Source organism: Gossypium hirsutum, chromosome D05 (assembly GCF_007990345.1).
Source record: "Gossypium hirsutum isolate 1008001.06 chromosome D05, Gossypium_hirsutum_v2.1, whole genome shotgun sequence".
Classification (NCBI taxonomy): domain Eukaryota; kingdom Viridiplantae; phylum Streptophyta; class Magnoliopsida; order Malvales; family Malvaceae; genus Gossypium; species Gossypium hirsutum.
In genome coordinates, this window is record NC_053441.1 from 32,554,969 (window position 1) to 32,580,304 (window position 25,336).

General features: G+C 30.9%; 2 protein-coding genes and 1 pseudogene across 4 annotated transcripts; all 3 read right to left on the reverse strand.

Moving 5' to 3' along the window:
- Positions 1-10,101: 10,101 nt before the first annotated feature.
- LOC107904085 (serine/threonine-protein kinase-like protein CCR2) lies at positions 10,102-12,574 on the reverse strand (annotated as a pseudogene).
- Positions 12,575-16,356: 3,782 nt separating this feature from the next.
- On the reverse strand, positions 16,357-18,835 carry LOC107904086 (serine/threonine-protein kinase-like protein CCR2). The gene has a single exon (XM_016830351.2). It carries the CDS (start codon positions 18,761-18,763, stop codon positions 16,454-16,456), a length of 2,310 nt encoding a protein of 769 aa, XP_016685840.1. The 5' UTR covers positions 18,764-18,835; the 3' UTR covers positions 16,357-16,453.
- Positions 18,836-20,209: 1,374 nt separating this feature from the next.
- Positions 20,210-23,119, reverse strand: LOC107904087 (ubiquitin-conjugating enzyme E2 20). Of its 3 annotated transcripts, none has more exons than XM_016830352.2 (6): positions 22,820-23,119; positions 22,255-22,282; positions 21,171-21,401; positions 20,949-21,012; positions 20,631-20,690; positions 20,210-20,473 (listed from the first exon to the last, which is right to left on the reverse strand). In XM_016830352.2, the coding sequence occupies exons 1-6, from the start codon at positions 22,954-22,956 to the stop codon at positions 20,418-20,420; spliced, it is 576 nt and encodes a 191-aa protein (XP_016685841.2). In that variant the 5' UTR covers positions 22,957-23,119; the 3' UTR covers positions 20,210-20,417. The 3 variants fall into 3 exon arrangements, with proteins under 3 accessions (XP_016685841.2, XP_016685844.1, XP_016685842.2); XM_016830355.2 differs by lacking the exon at positions 22,820-23,119 and adding an exon at positions 21,711-21,775 and having other exon boundaries at positions 22,255-22,277; XM_016830353.2 differs by lacking the exon at positions 20,210-20,473 and having other exon boundaries at positions 20,881-21,012; positions 22,820-23,059.
- Positions 23,120-25,336: the final 2,217 nt, after the last annotated feature.

The window sequence follows — 25,336 nt, forward strand, 5'->3', positions numbered from 1 at the left end:
GAAAATCATACAATTTGTATGCCTCACTCTCAACCCAAACCTTTTTATAGAAGGCTAGTAATACATACTAAAAAATATATACAATAAATTATTACAAAAAGGCATAAAGAAAGTCTCAAAATAGACAAAAACAATGCTCACAAAGTAGTAGTTCAATTCCATACATACGGAGGAAACAACTCTTCCTTTATAGAGGCATGCAGCATAGCTATAGAGAGCCAAAACTTACTCTAGCAAATCTTCAAATAGTCTTCCACAATTTGATAATAATTTATTTCCAAATAAAAGCCTAAATTATCTCTTCATCAAATTCAAATGATAAACACAAAAAGAAATAGAAAATATCATAATTTAAAAACTCTCTTATCTCCATAATTATTCTAGCTTTCTCTTACATAAAAACTAAGAAAAAAATGTTTAAGCTTAGATGTAAATAGCAAATAGACAACATGTTACACCATACTTTGTGTCTCCAAAGTATGGTAAACAAAGTTCTAGCAAATCGAAAAGAAATGCAAAACCTTGGCCTTAATAATGGTAAATTTTAAATTTAGTCTCCATAAAAATTTTAATGTTATAAATTAATACAATGATAAATCTCACCTAAACTTTTAATTCAACTATGACACCTAGAAAAAATATCACCCCTAAAAGAATTTTTTTGGCTTGACCCTTGATTAAAAACACCTAACATTAATAGGAAATTGATGGATCCCGCAAAATAAAGTGGAATATATTTTATATGTGATGGATGCATTGTAAATATATATGTTGGTGAATGTACCTAGTAGGTACATCTATTATAGGGATTGCATTGAATTAGTTTCTCTATTATTAAATATATTAATTTAGCCCATATATTATATAAAAAAAGAATCAAATATAACTAAATTTCAATAGAGTTAATATTAACTGTTTAAAAAATATCATTTACTATTTAATAGATTTATATCTTGAAAACTTTTTACAATTTTGTAAATGAAATATTTTGTTGGGAGTTGAATTGCAAATGAAAAATAATCATTTTCATGTCATTGTTTAAGTAATAAATATTAATTCATGTTTGATTCCTTCTACTAATAAATGATAAACAATGAAAATTTGTAGTTAATTACATTTTGAATATAATGAAGATAATGGATTAGAAAAAAAAAAGTTTATTTCTAAATTATAGATAGATAACAGTTAATAGATGAATATATATGATTATCTTTAAATAATAAAAATAATAAACAAATAAAAGAAGAAGAGAGAAACAAACAATGGAAATGTCTCCAAAAAGAAGAAGCTGAACTGACACAAGGATTCCCACACTTGTTCCTTCCAACACTCCTCTCAAATCACAATAAATTTTAAATAAAAATATTTTTATACAAAAATATTAATACATATAATGTAATAAATAGTTCCATACAAGGGATTGCTTTTTTTAGTTTTATCAAATTAAAAAAAATATTAAAATATTATCCAAATCATTCAAACAAATAATACAATCTTGAATAAAATTAGTATAGACAAAGGAAAGCAAATTCCTTTTCATTTGCAGCTTTTTCTTTTTCATGGTTTTTCTACTTTGTATTTCTTCACCATTTTTTTTCACTTGATCAAGGCATTGTTGGGTTTTATTATTATTATTATTATCCCCATGGATTTTTAACTTTTCCTCATGGTTTTATGTACATAAGAAGCATGTAGAAAGATTGTTCCTATTCCATTCTTATGTTACTCAATGACAACACCCTTGGGAGTTGTTTTTTTATTTTCATAGTATTCAATATAATATAATATTTGCTTTGCCTTTTCAACTAACTTTTGAACTACCACTACAAAAGTTACCTTGCTTCATTTGCCAATAGTAACTCAAAAAAGTGAATATTTTTACATTAATTGTATGCTCATTGTGAATAAAATAATTATGTTACTTATATATTTATAAAAAAATAAATGGGAGTTTAGTTAGATTTTGTAAAGTTAAGATTTTAAAAATTATAATGATTTGTGTTCAAAGTTTTCGATAATTTTATTGATTTTATATAAAATATAAAATGATAGGAATACACTTAAAATCATATTTATTATTTTATGGAAAAAAGGAATTCTAGTCAATTTTCTATTAAATTGATGTCCAATGAGACATTCAATCAGATAATTATATATAATATAAATATAGTTATAAAAGTCACGTGTGATTGTAAGAAATAGTGAAAAAATTGAAAAATTAAATTAAATATATAAAAATGAATATACAATATTTGTTTTAACATTCTGTATGAAATATAACGGTTAGATCATTAAAATAGTATCATACAAAACTATACGAAATAGGTGATAACGGTTCGGTTCAATCGGATTTTTTAAATTTTATTTAACTATCTATCATAATTTAGTTCGACTATGTTTAGTTTTTCTATTTTATATTTTTAGACTTATTTTGACAAAATGAGTTTTATTTTATGACTTTTGAATATTACTTGACAATATTTTAAAGTCTTTTTCATGAATGTTTTTAAAAAAGATAATAAAATTTTAAGAACTTTTAAATTATTTTCACTATATTAAATATAAAATATTTATTTCTCTATCATAAAAAATAAAAATAGAATTTAATCCGATTTTGAATAACCACAGTTTTTCATAAATTGGCCAACCACCTCAAATTGAGTCAATTTTAGATTTTTTTTTTAATTTTTCTTGCTCAGTGAATCCTCTCCAACACAAATAATTATTTATGTTCATGTTTGAATATTTTCATAAATCTTTTGAATTTTTTAAATCCAAAAAAGTAATAATAATAAAAAAAAGCAATCCCATTGAAGTTGGTAAATGGAATTCTGAAAGGAAGAAAAACATGCTAAATATTGGCAACATCTAAAAAGGAATGGTCCCCTAATGACATGATTGTGTAAATCCTATGAACATTTATAATGATTTGGAACAATGAACATTGCTGATTTAAGTCCATCAACCTTGACAGTCAAAGTAACAATCTTACTCTTCAAGCATTTACTAATGTAACACAATGATGAGAATCTTCCACTTTTATGAGTAAATCAACATGTAATTGTTTTTTGCCTGGAACTTGGGAAATTCAAAAAGGAACACCCATTTATCTGTGATATGAAAATGAACTCCTGTGTGGCAGACAGCCATGTGCGCTGCATTTTATTATTGCAATACAGACTTGCATTTTTAAACTTAAGTGTGATTCATCTATTTTTCAAGTTAGTTGCATGGTTAACTCCATCATCCTTCAAACCTTTCAATCTTTCATTTTTTACTTTCTGTGAATTATATTAAAATATTTATAAATATTTAATACATTTATTATAATTATAAAAACAAAAAAACAGAAATAGAATAAATTAATTTGTATTTTAAAATAAATTATGAGAAAATGCAGACGTGTTATTGAGTTTTATATCTCTGTTCCTGTTTTGCTCACTCAACTCTAAAAATATTCACTTTAGGTGCTAACGTTTGGCATTAAATTGATGATAGGAAGCCTTTTCCTAACTAGTTTAATAACACATTTAGTCCTCACTACTTACATATACGACCAATTTGATCCTAATTATAAATAATCCAGTAAGTTTAGCCCTTTCACATTTATAAATTCTATCAACTTGATACTTAACTTCTTAACCAAAACTCTCAACTTTTAAAAAGAAGCATTTTACATCTATTAATTATTTTATTTATGGTTGAAATTATCTGATTCGGTACATAACCCTTTTTATTTTTTATTTTAAGAAGTTCGTGTTAGAAACTAACAAAACACCATTAAAAAAATAGAACATATAAATGTTAAAAATATAATATATAATAAAATTATATAAATATTTTAATATTTAAAAAAATAAATTGTCACTGTAACTAACATAATTTTAGTTTTTAATTAATTTGGTAAATTATTTGACACTAAATTAGATTATTAGTAATACATATTGCTTATGGATTTAAAAATTAAAAATAAATAGAGCACATAATAATATCTTAATCAATTTATAAAATTCAAATGTAACAAAAGGAAATTCAATTATTCTTTCACATTTATTTCTTATGAAAAATCAAATGTTCACACTTTTTTCTTATATAATTATTGATTGAACAATTGGATTTTTCAAAACCATATTTTTTAACTCTAGATTTAATTTCCAACTTCGAGGACTATTTTTACATACCTTAAAGGAAATATCTTTCTTTTTTTTTTTTTTTGCTATAGGAAATATCATATTGTTAACAACAAGAGTAACTCTAAAGTATTTTTTTAAAGTTTTCCCATTTTCTTTAGACAAAATTTTATTAATCAAATAGTTATAAAATATTATGTTTAGAAGAAAACTCATGAAAATTTTAAGATAAACTCATTGGCATAGGAAATAGATCGGGAAACGACTTCATTAGTTGAGAGAAGGTTTTTTCCTTTCCTTTTTTGTGGTTTACAAATGTACATATGTGGAATGCCTTTGTTTTAAAAGCTGAAAGCTTTGATTAGGAAGTTTGAGGATCAAATTGATAGAATTTATAAATATAAAAGGTTAAATTTATCAAATTATGTAGAATTAGGATCAAATTGAAGGGGTATGTAAGTATTGATGACTAAATATGTTATTATACTAGTTAAAAAAAGGCTTTCCGTTATCAATTTAAGGACAAGTGACCAAAATAGAAACAAATTCAAGCATTAATATCTAAATTAAAAAATTTTAAAGTTATGTGACTAAAATAAGAAGGTAGGCGTAACTGGGTGACTATTTGTTTAGTTTACCCTATTGAATTTAGCTAAAAATAAAATGTGGTCCAAATGTTGAAACAGAGCCTTACCAAATCAGTGAGCTGATCCATTTCAACAGATGAGGCATTTTAAGCGTTTCAAGCCGAAAGCCCAACTTCTATTTTTGGACTAATTTATATTTGACTAAAATATAAATGGCAGTGGGTCACATTATGTCACTTTTTAATAAGATTTTATATTTGCCTACTAATTGGTTACGAATTCTGTAATTAATATATTATTTCTGTATAACGTTTTATAGTGTCAATAAATCACATCATGTGACTTTTTTTATTTATTTTAAGATAAATTAAAATTTTATATTGTAAATTTAATTATATTTATTTCTAAAAAAATTCAAAGCTTTATATTTTTTTATTTACACAAATTAATGTCTTTGGCTGATAATGTATAGTTTTTTTTTTTCGAAAAAGAAAAACATTGATTATTGCTACTCCCGTGTGTTGCCTAATAAAAGACGATGAAAGCAAGCAGGAGGGTAAGAACAAACATAAAGAAAAGAAAAAAATTTGCATGGGCACATGTGTAGTGCATACATAACTTATAACACTCTAAAATGACATACTTTTATGTGTTAATTGTATATATATTTTGAGTATGATCCTATTTGTTGACTCCATTTTTTTGAATAAAAACGGGGTCGATTTGGGTTTTGAAAAATGAAATCGAATGTGGGAGTCGCCACCAATCCTTTTTGAAGAGGTGTGATCGGGTCACTTCGAAAAGTGGTTGTTTTTAATAAACAATTTAATTTTTATTAAAACAAAGATTTTGGTCTACAAAATTCAGAAAACGGGTTCGGGAGTCGGTTACGCACGAGGAAGGATTAGCACCCTCGATACGCCCAAAATTGGTACCTAGTTGATTAATTAGTGTCTTAGTGTCGAAAATTGAAAATTTGAAGAGTTTTAAAAATATGATCCTTGAAAGAAACTCTGATAACGTGAATTGAAATATAAGATTCTCTTGTTCCGAAGGAATATCACATCCAGCACGTTAGGACACGATACTCTAAACCATCGAAACCAAGATCACCTTATAATTTAATGAAACCATACTTTGAAGTTTTAAGAGGATATTTGGCTATTTAGTCGAACGAGAAATCGAAACCCAGCACGTTAGGGCACGTTTTCTCGATTTTCCAAACGCGAAATATTGCCTTATTTTGAAAAAACTTTCCTTTCGATGTTTGGTGTTAATGCATGACAAAACAATAACGAATACGACAAGGTAAGCAAAGTAATGTGAGTAACAACAATGCAATAGGCAAAATGAAATGATGAGGCGATTACATAAACAACGCAAACGAATAAATAAATAGAACTAACATTTTAGAAGAGTGAAAGTGTACATGAATAAAGAAACAAACACCAAATAACAATGATGACAATAAACACAATTATGTAACAATGTGTATGCATGTATAATTTTAAGCCATGAAAATAAGAAATGCATATAAATTATAGAGTATGAAAACGTATATAAATATATACATATATAAAAAAATCTGTAAGTATTATAAAATAAAAATGTAAGTATGTGCATATGTACATTTAAAAATGTATATAGGTATACTTTTTTTTTAGATTATAAAATATACACAAAAGAGGAATATATGTTTATACATATGTAGGAGTTATAAAATATAAAACACGTGTATGTACAAATCTATAACATAAAATATGTGCGTATGTATATTATAAAAAAATGTGTATATACATGTATATATGAAAATAAAAAAGACCATATAGATTGTAGCATATATAAAAAAATATAAGTATGTATATATATTGATTGTAAAAATATGTACGTATTAAGAAGCATGTATGTACATGTATATGACGAAATCTGAAATTTTTTTAAAATATATATATAACATTAAGTAAAATATTAAATAAAACTGGTTTTTAAATATGTATATTTATATAAAATAAAAATAAATAAATAAAAAAACTTGAAGTTAAAAAGTCCGAGGATCGAATTGGAATCAGGCCAATAATTTGGGACCAAATTCGCAAATAAAAGGGGCAGGGGCTGAAATGAAGCGCGCTCAAGGCTCGAAGGACCCTCAGGGAAATATTCCCCAGTCCAAGACGCAGCGTTTCAGCGCAAAGGCCTGTACACGGTCAAAGGACCTGGTTGAAACAGAATCAAAATTTACAGCCCAAATCTAAAAGAAATAAAGAGGTTGGATTGCACTTCAACGCAAGATGGGGGGATCGAATGCGCAAATTACCCATTAGGGCAAAGAGGTGCAAGTCACCCCCTAAAACGGCGCCGTTTTAGTTTATGTCATTTAAACTATTTTTTTTTTGAAACTTCGTTCTTCCTTCTTCAGAGGAAAAAAAATGGGAGGCTCTTTGAAACCCCCCCCCAATGCCTACCGACGGTCTGGCTTCTAAGCCTTCATCGCGCCGCCGTGCCCCCCACCGTCGTCGGTGATCGGAGCAGCACAAGGGTCGCCTTCTTGGGCCGGTTTTGAAGCGCTTGAAGGCCGAAATCCTTAGGCTTGAAGGTCGAAAGGAGAAAACTCAGCGTCCCTTCCCCACGTCCCGATTTCGACGACCGAAGTGGCCGGCGAAGGGCTCTTTAGGCGACCTAAGGTATTCTCCTTCCTCTTTATTTTATTTTTGTTTTTTTTAAATATAAAATAAAATAAAATAAATGGAACAACAGATCCGAAAAAAGAAAAGAACCTTAGTCTCCTTTTTATTTCTCTTGTTCGTGAAAAAAGGAAGAAAAAAATAATAGTGAGATTTTCGGTTTTTATAACCGAATCAAAGTTATTATTTTTTCCTCTTTTACATTGTTTTTCTTTGTTGTTGCGCCTGCTTCTTGGCTTTGCAAGTGACAGAGGTGTCAGACGCGTGGTGGTAGCATGTGCGAGGGAGGCTGGCGTGCGCTGGAGGCGTGGCAGACGAGGAGATGCGGTGCATGCTTAGGGGAGGCAACTAGGGTTTTTTTGTTTTGGCTGAAAAATTTTAGAGTTTGGGCTTTTGGGCTGTTGGGTTTGTAATTAGAATGGATTTGGATTGTTTATTATTTTTGGGTTGGTTGGGTTTGGGTCATATGGGCCCCGGGCGAAATTGGGTTTCTACACTACTAATTTAGGTTTTTTTTTATAGTTTTTTTATCTTGTATAGATTAAATTGAAGACAAAAGGAAGTTTGGGGCAAAAAGCGTGAATTTAAAGACAAAATGTGTCAGCATGCAAAATAGAGAAGAAGTAGTGACAAAAATGTAATGTGCGAAAGACTTGGGGCAACATTCAAAGAAGAGACTTTATTTAAATTCAAATTTTATTTTTAGGATTATTGTTAGGATTATTATGATATTATTTAGATTTAATTTCAGATTATATCTTTATTTATCTTTTAGAGTTTAAATAGAAACAAATTAAGTTTTCTATGTACTATAAATAGGGGATTGAGAGACATGAATATTCACTCATCATTTTCTGTAAAAAATTCCTTCCTATTAAGGTTCTAACCTTTTAGTTTCTTTCCCTTTTCAATAAAATTTTATTCCATTACATTTGTGTTTCATTTCCCACTAAACTCATCTAGCCAAAGATTATCGAAATTCCTTAAAAAAAGGTTCATGAGGCTTAGAACATGCACTTAGCATTCTCAATGAGTATCCATCGTTTCTCCGCATTACATGATTGATGCTTCCGTCCATGTCCTTCCAAAAGTAATATTTTTATCTTGTGCAAAGAACGATCGCTTTGTATACTTTGAGAAGGTTGCACAGTCGGTTCGTTAACTTACTGCATTAGAGGTTGTCGAGCCCAAGAGACGAAATGGCGTGGTATTCGCCATTGAAAAATGATGATCTAGTGTAAGACAGTCCTACAAAAGTGACGGTTGGCTAGAGTCAGGTTCCTCTAAATTGTAAGTTTAAAATCTAAATGGAGCTGGTGGTCGTAGGCGTCCTCTTCCACTATAACTAGCTTATTTTGTTATGAGAATGATCATCTAAAAGTCTAGGATTGAACCAAATGAAGATCGAGATAACTGGAAGCTGGAATCCCTCAAATCGAAGAATTCCTTTCCTCAATTCTATTTATTTTTACAATTTCAATTTCAATTTCAACTTATACAATTTCAACTCGTCCATATTTTTAATTCTGTTTTCTTTTTCTTTTTCCAGGTACGTCGTTTTTCTTAGGCACGATTGTGCCTAAGATTTCAAGGAATAAGAAGTTGTAGCAATCCAATCCCTAAGGATTTGACCCTACTTCCCTTATACTATTCTTTTCGTTGTTTCATAGGGATAAGTTATTTTTGGTGCTTTCAACGACACAACAAATTTTGGCGCTGTTATCGAGGATTGGTAACGTACTAATCTTGTTTCTTTTTTTTATGACCAGATCTACTCCAGGAATTATTACATTCGATTTAGAAATAGAAAAGATTGAGAGAGCCAATCGCAAGGAAACGAAGCTATGGAAAAAGCATTCAGAGGTGGTAGGAACTAAGAGTAACCCACCACAAAAAATAGAAGCAGACGACGAAGTTGAGTCTAGGGTTAACGAAAACCCTACTCAAACACTAGAGAACGAAAGAATAGGAGTCGATCCACCAAAAGAAATGCCTAACGCTAGGTTAACGTAAACCCGAATTTAGCACAACAACCTATGGCTCAAACAATTCTGCAAATGGCCAAAGCTCCTGCAGAACAACAACCGTTATGCATTGCGTATCCTACTATGGATACTAATTTTGAACTAAAGTCAAGATTAATCTAGTTGCTGCCGACTTTTTGTGGATTGCAAAATGAAAATCCACACAAACAACTGAAAGAATTTCATATGGTTTGTCTTAGTATGAAACCTCAAGACGTGACTGAGGATCAAATCAAATTACGTGCTTTCCCTTTTTCCCTAATAGATTCTTTTAAGGAAAAATTATTTTATTTACCTCCTAGATCTATCACGACTTGGACAGATTTTTCCCATTTGTTTCTCAACAAATTTTTCCTAGCATAGCGTGCAGTTCAGTTAAAGAGGGAGATTGTTGGGATAAGGTAAAGAGATGTGGAGTCTCTTTACGACTATTGTGAGTGATTTAAGAAGTTGTGTACAAGTTTCCCACAACATAGGATAACAGAACAGTCTCTGCTCCAATACTTCCCATAGAAATAAATATGATAAATGTCGCTAGTGGAGGAGCATTAGTTAACAAGATCACCCAACAGGCAATGGATTTGATCTCTACGATGGCTACAAATACTCAGTAATTCACAGCCAATCCTAAACCCACTAGAAATAAAACCCAAAAAGAAGAATTCAAAAGCATGAATCGTTGAAGAATAAAAATAATCTTAGTTTTCAGACATACCCCTTTATTAATATAAATTTTTGATGAATTTTCATGACAAGATTAGTTCACACTTGAAAATTTGCTCTAATGAGCTTACCACATTATTTATACTTGGTCTTTCACTGGGATTTTCCTTAAACAAAAGCTCAGCCAAATCTGCCAGTTTATGCAACAGTTTCACATTTCTCGGGAGAGCGATGTTCCGGTCGATAATGGCAGCCGCCTTTCCTCGCCTTATTAGAGGCAGTGTCCACTAAACAATCTATGGAGGTGTGCAGTCTCTATCATAAGTTTCCTTTCCACTTAATATCTCTAGTAGAACGATTCCAAAATTGTAAACATCATCCTCCATGTTCCCACTTAAGTCGTTGTCTGTAGTGGCACTTACAATGTGGAAATCGGCTATCCTTGCACCCCATTCGGAGTCCAAAAGTATAATTGAAGTCTTCACATCTCTATGAATGGTGGAAGGACTGACTTAATTATAAAGATACTCAAGTCCTCTCGAAGCCTGAAATGCAATCTTCAATCGGAGGTCCCAACCTAACGGAGAGAGGTCACCGTGAAGGTGGTCATGAAGTGTACCTTGAGGCATATATTCATATACGAGTAACCTTTCCCCCATTTCAGCACAATAGCCTAATAAGTTCACAATATTGGTATGCTTTACATTGCATAGTATTTCTAACTCTACTTCAAAATCCCAGCTGTTGGTGTGAATTATCGTAACAGCATTAGCTCGCTTGACTGCTACTTGCCTTCCATCAGGAAGAACAACTTTGTATACAAAACCGAAGCTCCCTCTTTCAAGCTCACTGAATTCTTTAAATCCATGAGTAGTATTTTTTCAGTTCTGAAAGCCGATAAATTTGGGTCTCTCCAACATACGTTGTTAAAGATAAAGGCGGAAGTGGATTGGGATTGGGATCAGCCTCCGCAACTGGTTTGCCTATGCAAAAACCGCACTGGATTCTTCCTTTTCCTTCACTTCTCTTTTTGATGATTCGGGGGAAAACACAACAAGCAACAAAAATTAGTAAGCAACCCAATACAGAAGATCCAATAATGACCACCAACTTTTTTATCTCTTGCTGGTCTTACTGCTGAGACTCAGACGATGACAAAACTCCGCATACATCCCAGCAATAGCTGCTCTGGCAAAGAGAGCAATGAGTGCATATTCGATCAGCATTGGCAGTGCATGTGCTTGAAGGGAAGTACCCCACGGAACAATTTGTTCCACAAGGCAAGCATATTTGCAACTCATTCTGAGCACATAAACTTGTCAACTCCGGCTCATTAAGGATACTTGCATTGAAAGTAAACTTTTCATCGGTACTTGAGCTCAGAGAGCATACACCAGGGCTACATAGTTGCAAAGGCGGACTATAGTCCAATGAAGACTGTTCGTTTGCGCCCCAACAATTAAGAACCAAGTCAATTTCTCGAACCCCACAAGTCATGGAATCTGATGAAGTAATGGCCAAGAAACCGAAGCCTTTGGAACTGAATAAACATTAATGTTCCTTCCCCAACATTCTATTTCATGATCATCTTCACGGATGTCGCAAAAACGCTGTCCACCGGTCGATAAACTAACAAATGGAGTCCCATGGGGAGGGAGGCCAAACTCACTTGAATCACCCTAACATTCAACTTCACCAGACATCTCAGAAATCCCACAAATTGAATTTTTCGCAGAAGTTAAAACCTCAAACTCACTAGACACATTAAAGATTCCTAAGTTGCTGGATTTTGGACCCCAACAAAAGATCAAACCAGTTTCCTTAACAATCTCACAATTGAAACCATCCCCAGAAACAATGTTCTTAACAATAACATTGTTAACATAATTATCACTAAAAGAACTTGCAGTAAAATTACTTTTACCAAGTGATCGATCAAGTTCCCAGCAATCTACATTACTGAAATCATCAGAACTTGAAAAATAAGACCCTTTGATAGCACAAGCTTGAGATTTCCCAGCAGCAATTTGGGAGTAAGAATTATATCTAAAAGCTTTAAGAACAAGATTTATACCAAAATCTAATAAATCCCAACAAAACGTGTGTGAATTGTTCGCAATAATGCCGCAAAGAAATCCTTCACCAGCAGAGAGAGAAGCCATGGAAGGAACAAAATTGAAAGTGGGAACCAAAGATGTCTTGTTGGTTTTATCCCAACAAATGACCTGTTGTTCCCTACCAGCATCAATGGAACAAAAAAAAAACCCATTTTCTCCAAAAGCCGCCGCGATCGGACCCGGTGGTCCATAACCAAAAGCCATAACGAAGAGCAAGGAAGAAATGACAATGAAGAAAGATGAAATGGGTGGCAGAAAAATAGCACTTTTGGAGTGGCATTTGTTATGGTTTTGGGGTTTTCTTTTTTGTAAGTGAAGCTATTGGAAAGGTGAGGTGTGAAGTGGTTGAGTTGAAACTAGAAGGAACAAGAATGGTTTCAGGCTTTGAACCCATTTTTATTTACAGTGTTTTTTTTTCTTTGAAAAATGTAAAGATTCGGATTTTAGACAGTTAAGTTGAAAGTCAAAACTTGGACGCATTTGACCTATGGGAAAATAGTTAATTCGTTATTGATCTTGACATTTAATTATTGATCTTGACATTTAAGATTCAGATCTGATGTAGACCTGAGGTATGCTTAGTACGGAACTTTTCTCCTTTTTACATTATATTAAAGCTGAATTTAAGGTTAAAATGGCTCCATTTTGGATATAATTTTAGTTATTTCAAATCAATTATATTTTTTTATAACTTAATTAGGAAACCATATAAATAATAATATAAAATAAAATTTTAACTTCTTAATATTATTTTAAATATTGAATGGATTTTCAGATAAATTTTTTTAGATTACAAAGCCAATCATGATTTGAATATTATAATCAATTATCTATAAAAGCAAACTAGATTCAAAAATTAATTTTTTTTTTAGAAACAAGGATTAAACCATAGCTAAATTAGGTACTTTGTTGTGCTCAACCATCCAAGAAAGTTGAAATAGATTCTTAATGGCTCGTGTCACAGCTTAAAGTGTTGATAAGTTACATTTGCTTGAATCACTTGAATAACTTTAGTACATCCATCTCAAGAATTACTCGTTTCAGCCCGAGATTCTAGACTACTTGGAGACCTTCCAGTGCACCCCAAAGTTCAGCATTGAAAATCGAACAACAACTAATATTCCTTGAGAAACCAGCAACCTGCATCCCATGTTGGTCATGGATTAATCCACCTACGAAAGCATTCTCAAATACCTTGTAGACGGCATCATAAGTATTTATCTTATGCCATTCATTTTATCAGGTAGAATTAGACCTGTCCATGGGCCGGGCGGCCCGGCCCGGCCTGACGGCCCGCCCGAAATATGGGAGGGTTCGGGTAAAAATATAGGCCCGAAATATGGGCTTGGGCAAAAAAACGAGGCCAGTTTAAAAAATGGGCCGGGCTCGGGCTCAACTTTTTTGGCCCGGGCCCGGCCCGGCCTGAATATAATAAATATATATTTTTTATTTTTATTTTTTAATTTTAAAATACTTTAAAAATATTTTTTATTATTTTTAATTTTTTTTTTGTGTTTATTAAAAACCAGGCCGGGCCGGGCCGGGCCGGGTCTGGGTAAAATTTTAGGCCCATATTTTGGGTCAGGCCGGGTTCGGGCCTAAGAGTTGGGCCAAATTTTTTCTGAGCCCGGCCCAAACCCGACCCGGCCCGACCCATGGACAGGTCTAAGTAGAATCCATCTTACCAATTTTCAAGTCATTAATCCATGGTTTGAATAAAGTTAAATTTTCCTCATGCGGTAACTTTTCTCATATTCTAAAACTAATCGTCACATCCACTTTAAATTCATTGTAAGTAATAATTAAAATTTATAATTTTAAATATTGAGTAAATTATAATATTAAAATTAACAGAAAAAAATTAAATATCCATAAATATATGAAATTGGACATCTTGAAATGCACGAAAATAACCAGATCAATTATGTTTATTTTAACTAAAAAAAACCCTAAAACTGATCAGTTTTAGCTTAAAAGAAGTAATTAAACAATATAATTTCATAAAGGTTCTTTTTATTTTATGAAGTTATGACACAGTTGCAATAAATGACAGGAAACCAAGGTTCAGACCACATATACATGATTTAGTTTTATTGGAATCCAAATTGGAATTGGTTTTTTTTTTTTAAATAAAACAACCACATCTGCACTCAACTTCCTAAATTCTTACACTTAGAACATGGTTCAAAAACATAAACACTTGAAAAGATTATTTTTTTTTTCTGTCGAAATTGTAATATGGAAATAAAATAATGAAGTTTTTATCTGTTCTTTTTTGTTTTTTGGCATTCAACAATGTATAATACAAGAAAGGGTGGATTCGTTGGTAGTATAGGAAAGAAATTGCAAACAAAACTTGAGAACACAACAGGTTGTATTTGTATGTAATGGAGGTAACATAGGCTTATGTAGGCCCGATTTGATTATGGTTTTGTCTCCATGTCTCCTCAGCCTACTTGCTTTTTTTTTTTTTAAATCTCGATAATTGTCGGATATGAATATGTGCGCATATGAAAAATTTGCATTATATTTGTAAGGTTGTAGTCAATTTTAATCCGAAAGTTTCACGATTTTGGTTCATAAAAATCATCTAATCAGTATGGATTCAAGTTTTTCCATATATATCATAGCAAATATTAAGTTTCTTAATATGGGGTTTGGAAATTAGTGTACTTAAATATGGGTATACTTGAATTTTAAATTCATGTTTTCAAATGAAACATTAATAATTATACTTTTTTAGGGAAAGCTATTAAAATAGTCATTTTTGTTTCTTTCAAGTTATATTTTAATCAGTTATATTTGAAATGTTACATTTTAGTCACTAAGTATTAATTGCCATTATTAATGTAACAGTAAGCTGACGTGACATGTTAAATTATCATTTCAAACAAAAAATTTAGGTTAAATTATACAATTGGTCACTATATTTTTTCATTTTGGGCAATTTAATTTTTTTCTTTTACATTAAAAAAGATGGAGAAGTGAGAAAAATATAGGGAGAAGCAGAAGAGAATGAAAAAAAAACATAAAAAAATTGCTCAAAACGAAAAAATATGGAGACTAATTGTATAATTTAACCTAAATTTTTTTATTTGAAATGGTGATTTAATGTGTTACGTCAGCTTACATTACATCATTAACGGCAATTAACAGTACAATGGCTAAAATGTTACAACACGTTAACGTAAATGACTAAAACGTAACATTTCAAATAAAAGTGACTATTTTAATAATTTACCCCTTTTATGGGTACATATTGTACTCTATCTAAGGCCAGACAAAGAATCAATTATTTAAAATAGTTTATCAACACAAAATTTCGGCCCCTAAACAAACATCAAAGAGGAATTTAAAACCTTCCAAAAAAAAATTCAATAAATTGGTAAATAAATAGAGATATAATGTAAGGAAGATGGGGTGTTTCATAGCTGCTTCCTTCCACATTGAGCAAATCCCATGCAAAAAATCCAAATATTAAATTAAAATCCCAAGATTTCATATTTAGAAGAAACCCATTTTTTCTCCATTTGAATCTCGAATTTATATAAGTTAGAAGAAATTAGTTTACATTGATTGGTATTGGATTAATCAAAGCTTGGCATTATGTCTCAACCAAAATTAAAAAAAGAAAGGAGAGAATGATTTATGTAAATAATTGTATTTAACGTTGTAATTTGCTGTAGCTTTAATATATATATTAGATCTAGTCAATGGAAACATAAGGCACATAATTTGGTATTGATTGATAAAAATAAGTTACAACTTGTTGATTTTGTTTTTGCTTACTAAAATCCCTGCATGTCCATATTTATTCATTTAATCAGGGAGGTCTAGTTCCCAAATATCCAGCTTTCTATTGCTTTTTATTAAATTCCGACTGTCCCTCGCAATTTGGTTTATCTTTCAATAATAACAAATATTTATATCATTATTTAAAAAGTTGATGTTACTCACTATTAAATTTAATTATAGATTTATTAAAAACTTGTTTTTAATAATATGAAGATGTTTTTATTATTTTATATTTCATTTAAAATTTTAAAAAACATGCACCATAAGATTTGAAATTAAAATATCATTATATTCTGAATAATTATTTGATATATCGGTGTTTTAGATTTTATCAGCGAGTTGAGAGATTAACAAGTGTTTTTTTTTTTACATCCTATAATACTCTCTTATATTTAATATTTAATAATCTTAGTTTTCAGACATACCCCTTTATTAATATGAATTTTTGATGAATTTTCATGACAAGATTAGTTCACACTTGACAATTTGCTCTAATGAGCTTACCACATTATTCATGCTTGGTCTTTCACTGGGATTTTCCTTCAACAAAAGCTCAGCCAAATCTGCCAATTTAAGCAACGGTTCCACATTTCTCGGGAGAGCTATGTTCCGGTCGATAATGGCAGCCGCCTTTCCTCGCTTTATTAGAGGCAGTGCCCACTCAACAATCCCTGGAGGTGTGCAATCTCTATCATAAGCTTTCCTTCCACTTAATATCTCTAGTAGAACGATTCCGAAATTGTAAACATCATCCTCCATGTTCCCACTTAAATCATTGTCTGTAGTGGCACTTACGATGTGGAAATCGGCTATCCTTGCACCCCATTCGGAGTCCAAAAGTATATTTGAAGTCTTCACATCTCTATGAATAATGGGAGGACTGACTCCATTATGAAGATACTCAAGTCCTCTCGAAGCCTGAAATGCAATCTTCAATCGGAGGTCCCAACCTAACGGAGAGAGATCACCGTGAAGGTGGTCATAAAGTGTACCATGAGGCATATATTCATATACGAGTAACCTTTCCCCCATTTCAGCACAATAGCCTAATAAGTTCACAATATTGGTATGCTTTACATTGCATAGTATTTCTAACTCTGCTTCAAAATCTCGGCTGTTGGTGTGAATTATCGTAACAGCATTAGCTCGCTTGACTGCTACTTGCCTTCCATCAGGAAGAACAGCTTTGTATACAAAACCGAAGCTCCCTCTTCCGAGCTCACTGAATTCTTTAAATCCATGAGTAGCATCTTTCAGTTCTGAAAGCCGATAAACTTGGGTCTCTCCAACAAACGTTGTTAAAGATAAAGGCGGAAGTGGATTCGGATTGGGATCAGCCTCCGCAACTGGTTTGCCTATGCAAAAACCGCACTGGATTCTTCCTTTTCCTTCACTTCTCTTTTTGATGATTCGGGGGAAAACACAACAAGCAACAAAAATTAGTAAGCAACCCAATACAGAAGATCCAATAATGACCACCAGCTTTTTTATCTCTTGCTGGTCTTGCTGTTGAGAATCAGACGAAGACAGAACTCCGCATACATCCCAGCAAGAGCTGCTCTGGCAAAGAGAGCAAGGAGTGCATATTCGATCAGCATTGGCAGTGCATGTACTTGAAGGGAAGTACCCCACAGAACAATTCGTTCCACAAGGCAAGCATATTTGCAACTCATTCTGAGCACATAAACTTGTCAACTCCGGCTCATTAAGGATACTTGCATTGAAAGCAAACTTTCCATCGGTACATGAGCTCGAAGAGCATACACCAGGGCTACATAGCTGCAAAGGTGGACTATAGTCCAGTGAAGACTGTTCGTTTGCGCCCCAACAATTAAGAACCAAGTCAACTTCTCGAACCCCACAAGTCATGGAATCTGATGAAGCAATAGCCAAGAAACCAGAAGCCTTTGGAACTGAAGAAACATTAATGTTCCTTCCCCAGCATTCTATTTCATGATCATCTTCACGAATGCCGCAAAAACGCTGTCCACCGGCCGATAAACTAATGAATGGAGTCCCATGGGGAGGGAGGCCAAACTCACTTGAATCACCCCAACATTCAACTTCACCAGACATCTCAGAAATCCCACAAATTGAATTTTTCCCAGAAACTAAAACCTTAAACTCACTAGACACATTAAAGATTCCTAAGTTGCTGGATTTTGGACCCCAACAAAAGATCAAACTAGTTTCCTTAGCAATCCCACAACTAAAACCATCCCCAGAAACAATGTTCTTAACAATAACATTGTTAACATAATGGTTACTAAAAGAACTCGTAGTAAAATTACTTTTACCAAGTGATCGATCAAGTTCCCAGCAATCCACGTTACTGAAATCATTAGAACTTGAAAAATAAGACCCTTTGATAGCACAAACATGAGATTTCCCAGCAGCAATTTGGGAGTAAGAATTATATCTAAAAGCTTTAGGAACAAGATTTATACCAAAATCTAATAAATCCCAACAAAACGCCTGCGAATTGTTCGCAGTAATGCCGCAGAGAAATCCTTCACCACCAGAGAGAGAAGCCATGGAAGGAACAAAATCGAAAGTGGGAACCGAAGATGTCTTGTTGGTTTTATCCCAACAAATGACCTGTTGTTCCCCACCAGCATCAATGGCACAAAAAAACTCATTTTCTCCAAAAGCTGCCGCGATCGGGCCCGGTGATCCATAACCAAAAGCCGTAACAAAGAGCAAGGAAGAAATGACAATGAAGAAAGATGAAATGGGTGGCAGAAAATAGCACTTTTGGAGTGGCATGTGTTATGGTTTTGGGGGTTTTCTTTTTTGTAAGTGAAGCTTTTGAAAAAGTGAGGTGTATTTAAAAAAGAAACAACCAAAATTGAAAAAAAGAAAAGAGAGAATAATCTAGAAGTAATGATTTATATAAATAATTGAAGGAATAATATCTCAATTTTGAACCTATAATTGTATTTAACGTTGTAATTTCCTGTAGCTTTAATATAGATCTAGTCAATGGAAACATACGGCACATAATTTGGTACTGATTGATAAAAATAAGTTACAACTTGTTGCTTTTAATTCTATATTCATACTAAAATAATCCAATTATCCCTGCATCTGCACATTCATTGGCCTACTTACTCATTCATTGAATCAGCTTTCTATTGCTTTTTATTAACTTCCGACTGTCCGACGCTATTAATAATAAAAAATATTTATATCATAAATTTAATTACAGATTTATTAAAAACTCTAAAATTTTAAAGATTTGAAATTAAAATATCATTATATTCTGAATAATTATTTGATATATCGGTGTTTTAGATTTTATCAGCAAGTTTTATAATACTCTTATCAAACATTCAACTCTCTTATATTTAATATTTTAATTTTTTTTATTTCAATCAGAATATCATTTATTCACTCCCATCAATTTATTATTATTTTTAACAGTACAACGTATGCATGAATAAAGGACGTGAAAATTTTCATCATGTTTACTCATACAATATTATATAATAAATATTTAAAAATGGGTAAACTACGCTTAAAGTCATTAAATTATTATTAATTTTATATTTTGATAACTCAACTTTAAAAAATTATAAAACCATCATTTAACTATTAGAAAGTTTCATTTCAGTTACTAATTATTCGAAATTTTTTATTTAAATCACTGGGTTGTTAAAGAGGTTTTTTAAGTCCGACTAACGAGCTCCAAACGACGATTCAACAAATAAAAAAATATACCTCTAACAATCATCATCGGAGATCAAAGAAGAAGGTTATTTGAATTTTTATTCATAAATTCATGACATTCAAAGTTGTTTAATGAAAAATAAAAACTAAACAATAAAATAAAAAAGAAGATAACTTTCTATTGGTATAAGTGGTATAGATGGAGAAGATTATATAACAACAATTTCAATAGTTCAATAACTTAAATAAAAATCTTTCCCATTAATCACCTTCGTGCATAGTCAACCCTAGAAAATATGTTAAATAATTTATAGTTAAACTTAATAAAAGGAAATTATTAAATTACTAAAAATAAATTAAAAATCATTTTAGATAATATATATATAAAATATAAATCGATTTAAACAAGCTTGGACCATCCTGGGCTCTATTGAGGCCTAAATAGGTTTAGATAAATATCTACCAAGTCAATATCATGCTTAAGAGCTCAAAATCCAATTAACAATTCCATATTGCAGTACATAGCATACATATTTATTCACATTGCAAAGAAGCCATTCATATTTATTTAAGTTTCTCTGTGTTTCTTTTGTAACAATGTATAAAATTGAATCGGATGGTAAACCCGAATGTACATTGATTGAGGCCACTGCTGTTAAACTCCGAATTATATTGCTCTTACCTCGGAGCTTTATCGACAAATTCAACCATAAAAACGACATGCGGGCCTCCGAAGAAGGGGCTCTACATATCAGCTCTCATACGCTTTCCCACCAAAATATTGTTCTTGGACCATTTTTTTGTAATCTGGAAAACAAGGGAAAATTCATATTGAATCTGTTAGCAATATAGTTAAGTTTCATAGCATTGCAAAAGTTGATTTGTTGCTTTAACTGTGCAGTTGATCAGTTCGGTTCGAAGAGGAAACCTAGCACTGACTTAAAAAAGACCTAATTTTTTTTACCTTCTTTATTGTTCCACAGTGCTGCGGCATAGGTGTTGAGCGGACTCTCCGGATTTGGCTCTGCACGTAAGAAAGTTCATAAACAATTAGTGGAACTAAGAATCCATCAGTTTTATAGGTCAAACCTATGTTACTCTAACTCTCTTCATTTTCACGAAGCACTAGTGTCCATTATCCGGTCCAACACATCCGTATATAGGTATGGGAAAAACTTCTAAAAGAAGTGAGCATTTCCATGTTGGATACATACCCGTATCCAGCATTCATACCCGAGTCCGAGTAACATAGAATCAAACTAGTAGGGAAGAGCTAGCAGACCTCCTAGTAAACTTTGAATTGACAAAAGAATGGTTCTACAATCATAAGCCGAAGACCACTTATCCTGTAATTATATAAACAAAGAATTTGAGAGTATCACAAAAACATCGGTAAACATGAAAGTAAAAGAGACGGAAACTGGAAATATTCTTTTGTCTTAATCTCATCATACAATCATTGGCATCATATAGTTTTACAATACACACAAAGTCGAAATGATACCTGAAGAATGTCAAGGCAAATATTACCAAACTGATCAACATTGGGATGAAAGCACATTGTCTCAAACTTTACTTGAGGTGGCTTGAAAGGATATTCTGACGTGAAATGCAAGGAAAGCTTGTATGATAAACCTTCGTACAGAGTTCCCTTTCCACCCTCAATTGTGCCAATCCATGTGAAAATGCTTTCGCCTTCTGGAAAGGCCGACACTCCAAGATCACCTCCACACATCTGCAGCAAAAGACAATATCATATGTTACTTGGACACGGGTTTACTTTGTAACTTGAAGTCTGATAGGTTTTTGTCTGTGAGTCATTTGACACTATCTCTATTCTCGAATTAAATTGAATCTATCTTACTCGAACTTGGAATGTGAATGTCAGACACGGGTATATCTATTTCTTTTCAAGATTAACATGTATTGTGAGAGTCCTTAGAGAATCACATCCTCATACCCATGCACAGATACTTCAAGAAAAATAAAAAGGCAGAGCAACATAGAATCAAATGCATTTGCGTGCTTCTGAATACATGCATACTCGAAAATGTACATGTGTGCTCAGGTGCACATCAGCATCCACTCAAGTCAGTCAACCATTGTAACCTAAAACATCAAAACCACATACGATCACATAAAAAAATACTCCTTTCAAGTTAGGCAGGTCTATTTTCTAGAAATATGCCGCAGGCACAATACAATATACAATGAAACATACGAAACTCTTAGACAGAGCTAAGGTTTACACATTGTATTATACCACCAGCTTAATCGGTAACCAAACATTTCCTCCAGAAACGATATTCCCGAGTTCAAATTTCCCATCCCCCAATGGCCAATCCAGAGAAAACTAAGCTACTAATCTTCAAAATTGGGTGCCTTTTATCCTTGTATAGATCATTTAAACATACCAAAGACCAAGACCTATATAATACGAACACTAATATGTCCAACTCTATATAATACGAATTATTCATTTATTAAAATATATAAAAATGAAATATCTTAAACATGATTATGATATACTAAAATATACAAAAACAAAATAGTTTTGAATATAAAAGCAGTAGAAAAGATTCACATACCATGAGAGCCATCAGCTCCTTTTGAAGCCTGCAAAAATATTAATTGCAGTAAACCCTTATAAGATGAATTCAATTAAAATTTAAAATTAAAATAATCATTAAAAATATTATTATTTATATTCTTAACTTTTCCATGAATTTCTAGGCAACTAAACAATTACCTGAAAAATGAATAAAATTTTCCAGAAAAAGAAAAATTTTAAACCTTTACAAGTTAAATTCCAAACTTTCTATTGTTTTACAGCCTGAAACTAAAAAAATAAAAACAATTAAAAGGCCATCCAGTTACTACGCTAAAACAGAGTTAAGACACTACTTCACCGAGTTAAACATGAAAGAAACTAGAGCCAAGAAAGCAAATAGAAACAAATTTTCCCGAAAAATGAAAACAGAAAAAGAAAAACCCAAGAAAGAAACGACTTCATTTGATTTCCAATATTTTCTATATAATCAAAAAGAAAACCCAAGATTATTTTTTTAAATTCCTTTTGTTCTTTCTTTTTCCTTCGTCATATTTTCGCAGGAACCAAACAGAAAATATAAAAAAAAAAAGACACTTCTGTACCTTTGAGTAACGGAAGTGGTGTCAACGGCGTTGGTAGTGGAAAAGGGTTGTTTAGATGAAGCGGCAGCTGCATGGCGTTGATGCTGTTGCGGCGTGGTCGACGAATTGTCCACCGTTTGATTGGGTCGGACTTCCATCAAGCAAAGATTGAAAAGAGAACAAATGAAATCAACGGTCAGAATTCAATGATCGAGTTTCAAAATAAAATAAATCAATCAGTTTCAAGATTAGCAGTTACAGGTTTTGCTTTCCTTCTATTTTATTTTACTTTTATCCGAATGGGTATAATGCTGCCACGACGATGGTTTTTTTGTTTAATATTTATAATTAAAAATAAATTATTTTTATTCTAATTATTAATTTATTATAATCATTTCGTACAATATTTAAATTCTGCCATTAACATTGTAATGAAAGTTTTGGATTTAATAATTCTATTTTAATTTGATTAATTTTAATTTTTCTATTTTTTGAAATACTCAATTTTAATCTTTATATTTTTGGAATTTTAAATTTTTATTCATCACTCAAACAATAACAGTTAAATTCGTTTGGCTAAATTTAATTATTAGTCTTTACTATACATACGGTTATTTAACCCATATGCTCCAATTCGATCATATTCCAAGCCCCTATACTTTTCAAATTTTAAAATTTCAATATTTATGAAAATTTATAGTCATTAATCCATTAACTGAATTCTTATTCAATAATATGTGAAAATAATAAATTAACATAATATTATATATATGTTAATATTTTTGCCGCATTAAATTTTAAAAACAACCTAATGAAATTGAATGAAATTAATTGGTATCATTTGGCGAGCATTGAAATTTTAAATTTTGCAAAGTATAGGTGTTAAAAATATCAAATTAAAGTATGACAAATCCACAACTTTCACAAAGTATATAAACTAGTAACAGGATTTAACCTAAAATTTTCCAAATTTTGAAATTAAAAATTATTATAATATTTGATATTTGTTAAGATGATGTTAGATGATGAGAAGTGTTTTATAAAATATAAAATATTAAAAATATAAAACACATGTCAATTTTTTATTCTTTAATTTACTTGTGGAATTAAAAAAAAGAGAGTACATTTCCATAAACCAAATAGTATATATTATATTTACTACTTTTAATTTTAAAAATGACTATTTACTAAAATTTATATTAATTTTTTAACCTAATTATTATATAGTAGTATTTCTTTTTCTTTTTCTTTTTGAAAAATATGAATGTTTTGGGATTAATTTGCAAAATGTGTTTTTTTTTATATAAAGTATATGAATCATTAAAAGTATTAAATATTGATTTTAAGAATTACTGTTGCTTTTATAATTTTATAATTATTTATTTTTTATAGATTTTATATTTTTAATAAATTTATATAATTTCTAAGAATCAATTAAATAATTATAAAATAATTAAAAATCAATTAAACCATTCGAGTAAGTACTTTTCACGTAAAACACTACATCACCAATTACATTATTATTTTTTCATGTCAATTGCTATATTAATTATCACGTCATCAATTAACACTAATGAGGAATTTCGATAGAGAACTATATTTCAATAACTTAATTTATTACAGTTTTTAATTAAGAGTTTAATTAATTTTTAATTATTCTAAAGGGTTTTTTAGCATTTAAGTCAAGATTTTTTAAAAATTCTACTCACAAAATTCAACAAGTGTCATGCAAAAATAATTAAAGTCGTTAATAATTATCTGTAAGTGCAGAAATTAAATTACTTTTTTAAAAAGGATGTTTAATGAAATAAAATAGTAAAATTACCAGATGTTTTAGGCTTTTGACCACATGAGGGCCATCTTGGAACAACAAATGATGCGCAAAGGGCGGGTCCATTCCCAAAATTTGAATAAAATAACAAAAAGTATTTTTTTAATATTTAATTAATTTTTAAAATAAAATTTAATATTATTTTAGTTCGGTGGGCAGACGGTGAAAGCTGATCAAATAAAGTGGGTCGGTAAAAGTATTAGAGAAGTTTTGTATATAGGATCGGATTGTATTTAAGTTTTTTAATTGAAAACTAGATAAATTAATTTTTATACATTTTGAAACATATAAATTAGTTCTTTCGTTAAAATTTATTTGTTAAATGATAATATGATATGTTAATTTAAATGGTTAATTACTAATTTAGTCCTTGAACTAAAATATCATTTTAAATTTTTTAAAATTTTATTAACAATAATTCTAAAAAAAGTTGGAAAATTAAAAATAAAGAAGTTACATTTTTTTGAAAAGAAAAATATTTTTTTTGAAATCCGAAAATATTAACAAAAAAACTCATCGCATTGTTTATCTTCTTCGTTGTTCAGTTGCTAATAGGATTTTTTTTTATCACACTCCAGACATTAGGAAAAAAGAAAAAATCTTACAAACAACCATTCAATCTCTCGTTTTTTACTGTTTTCCAATGGTTTAGCATCGATATTTTCAAGGTTTTATGAGTAACTTAAGAAGAAGAATGAGGATCCTAA

What these genes read in the sequence shown, in the direction of transcription:
- LOC107904086 (XM_016830351.2), bottom strand. Translation starts at nt 18,763, where the DNA reads ATGCCACTCCAAAAGTGCTATTTTCTGCCACCCATTTCATCTTTCTTC.
- LOC107904087 (XM_016830352.2), bottom strand. Translation starts at nt 22,956, where the DNA reads ATGGAAGTCCGACCCAATCAAACGGTGGACAATTCGTCGACCACGCCG. An exon ending in AATTCAAAGTTTACTAGGAG is followed by an intron (nt 20,691 to 20,948) that starts GTCTGCTAGCTC and finishes TCTTACGTGCAG; the next exon opens with AGCCAAATCCGGAGAGTCCG. An exon ending in ACTGTGGAACAATAAAGAAG is followed by an intron (nt 20,474 to 20,630) that starts GTAAAAAAAATT and finishes CTTGTTTTCCAG; the next exon opens with ATTACAAAAAAATGGTCCAA.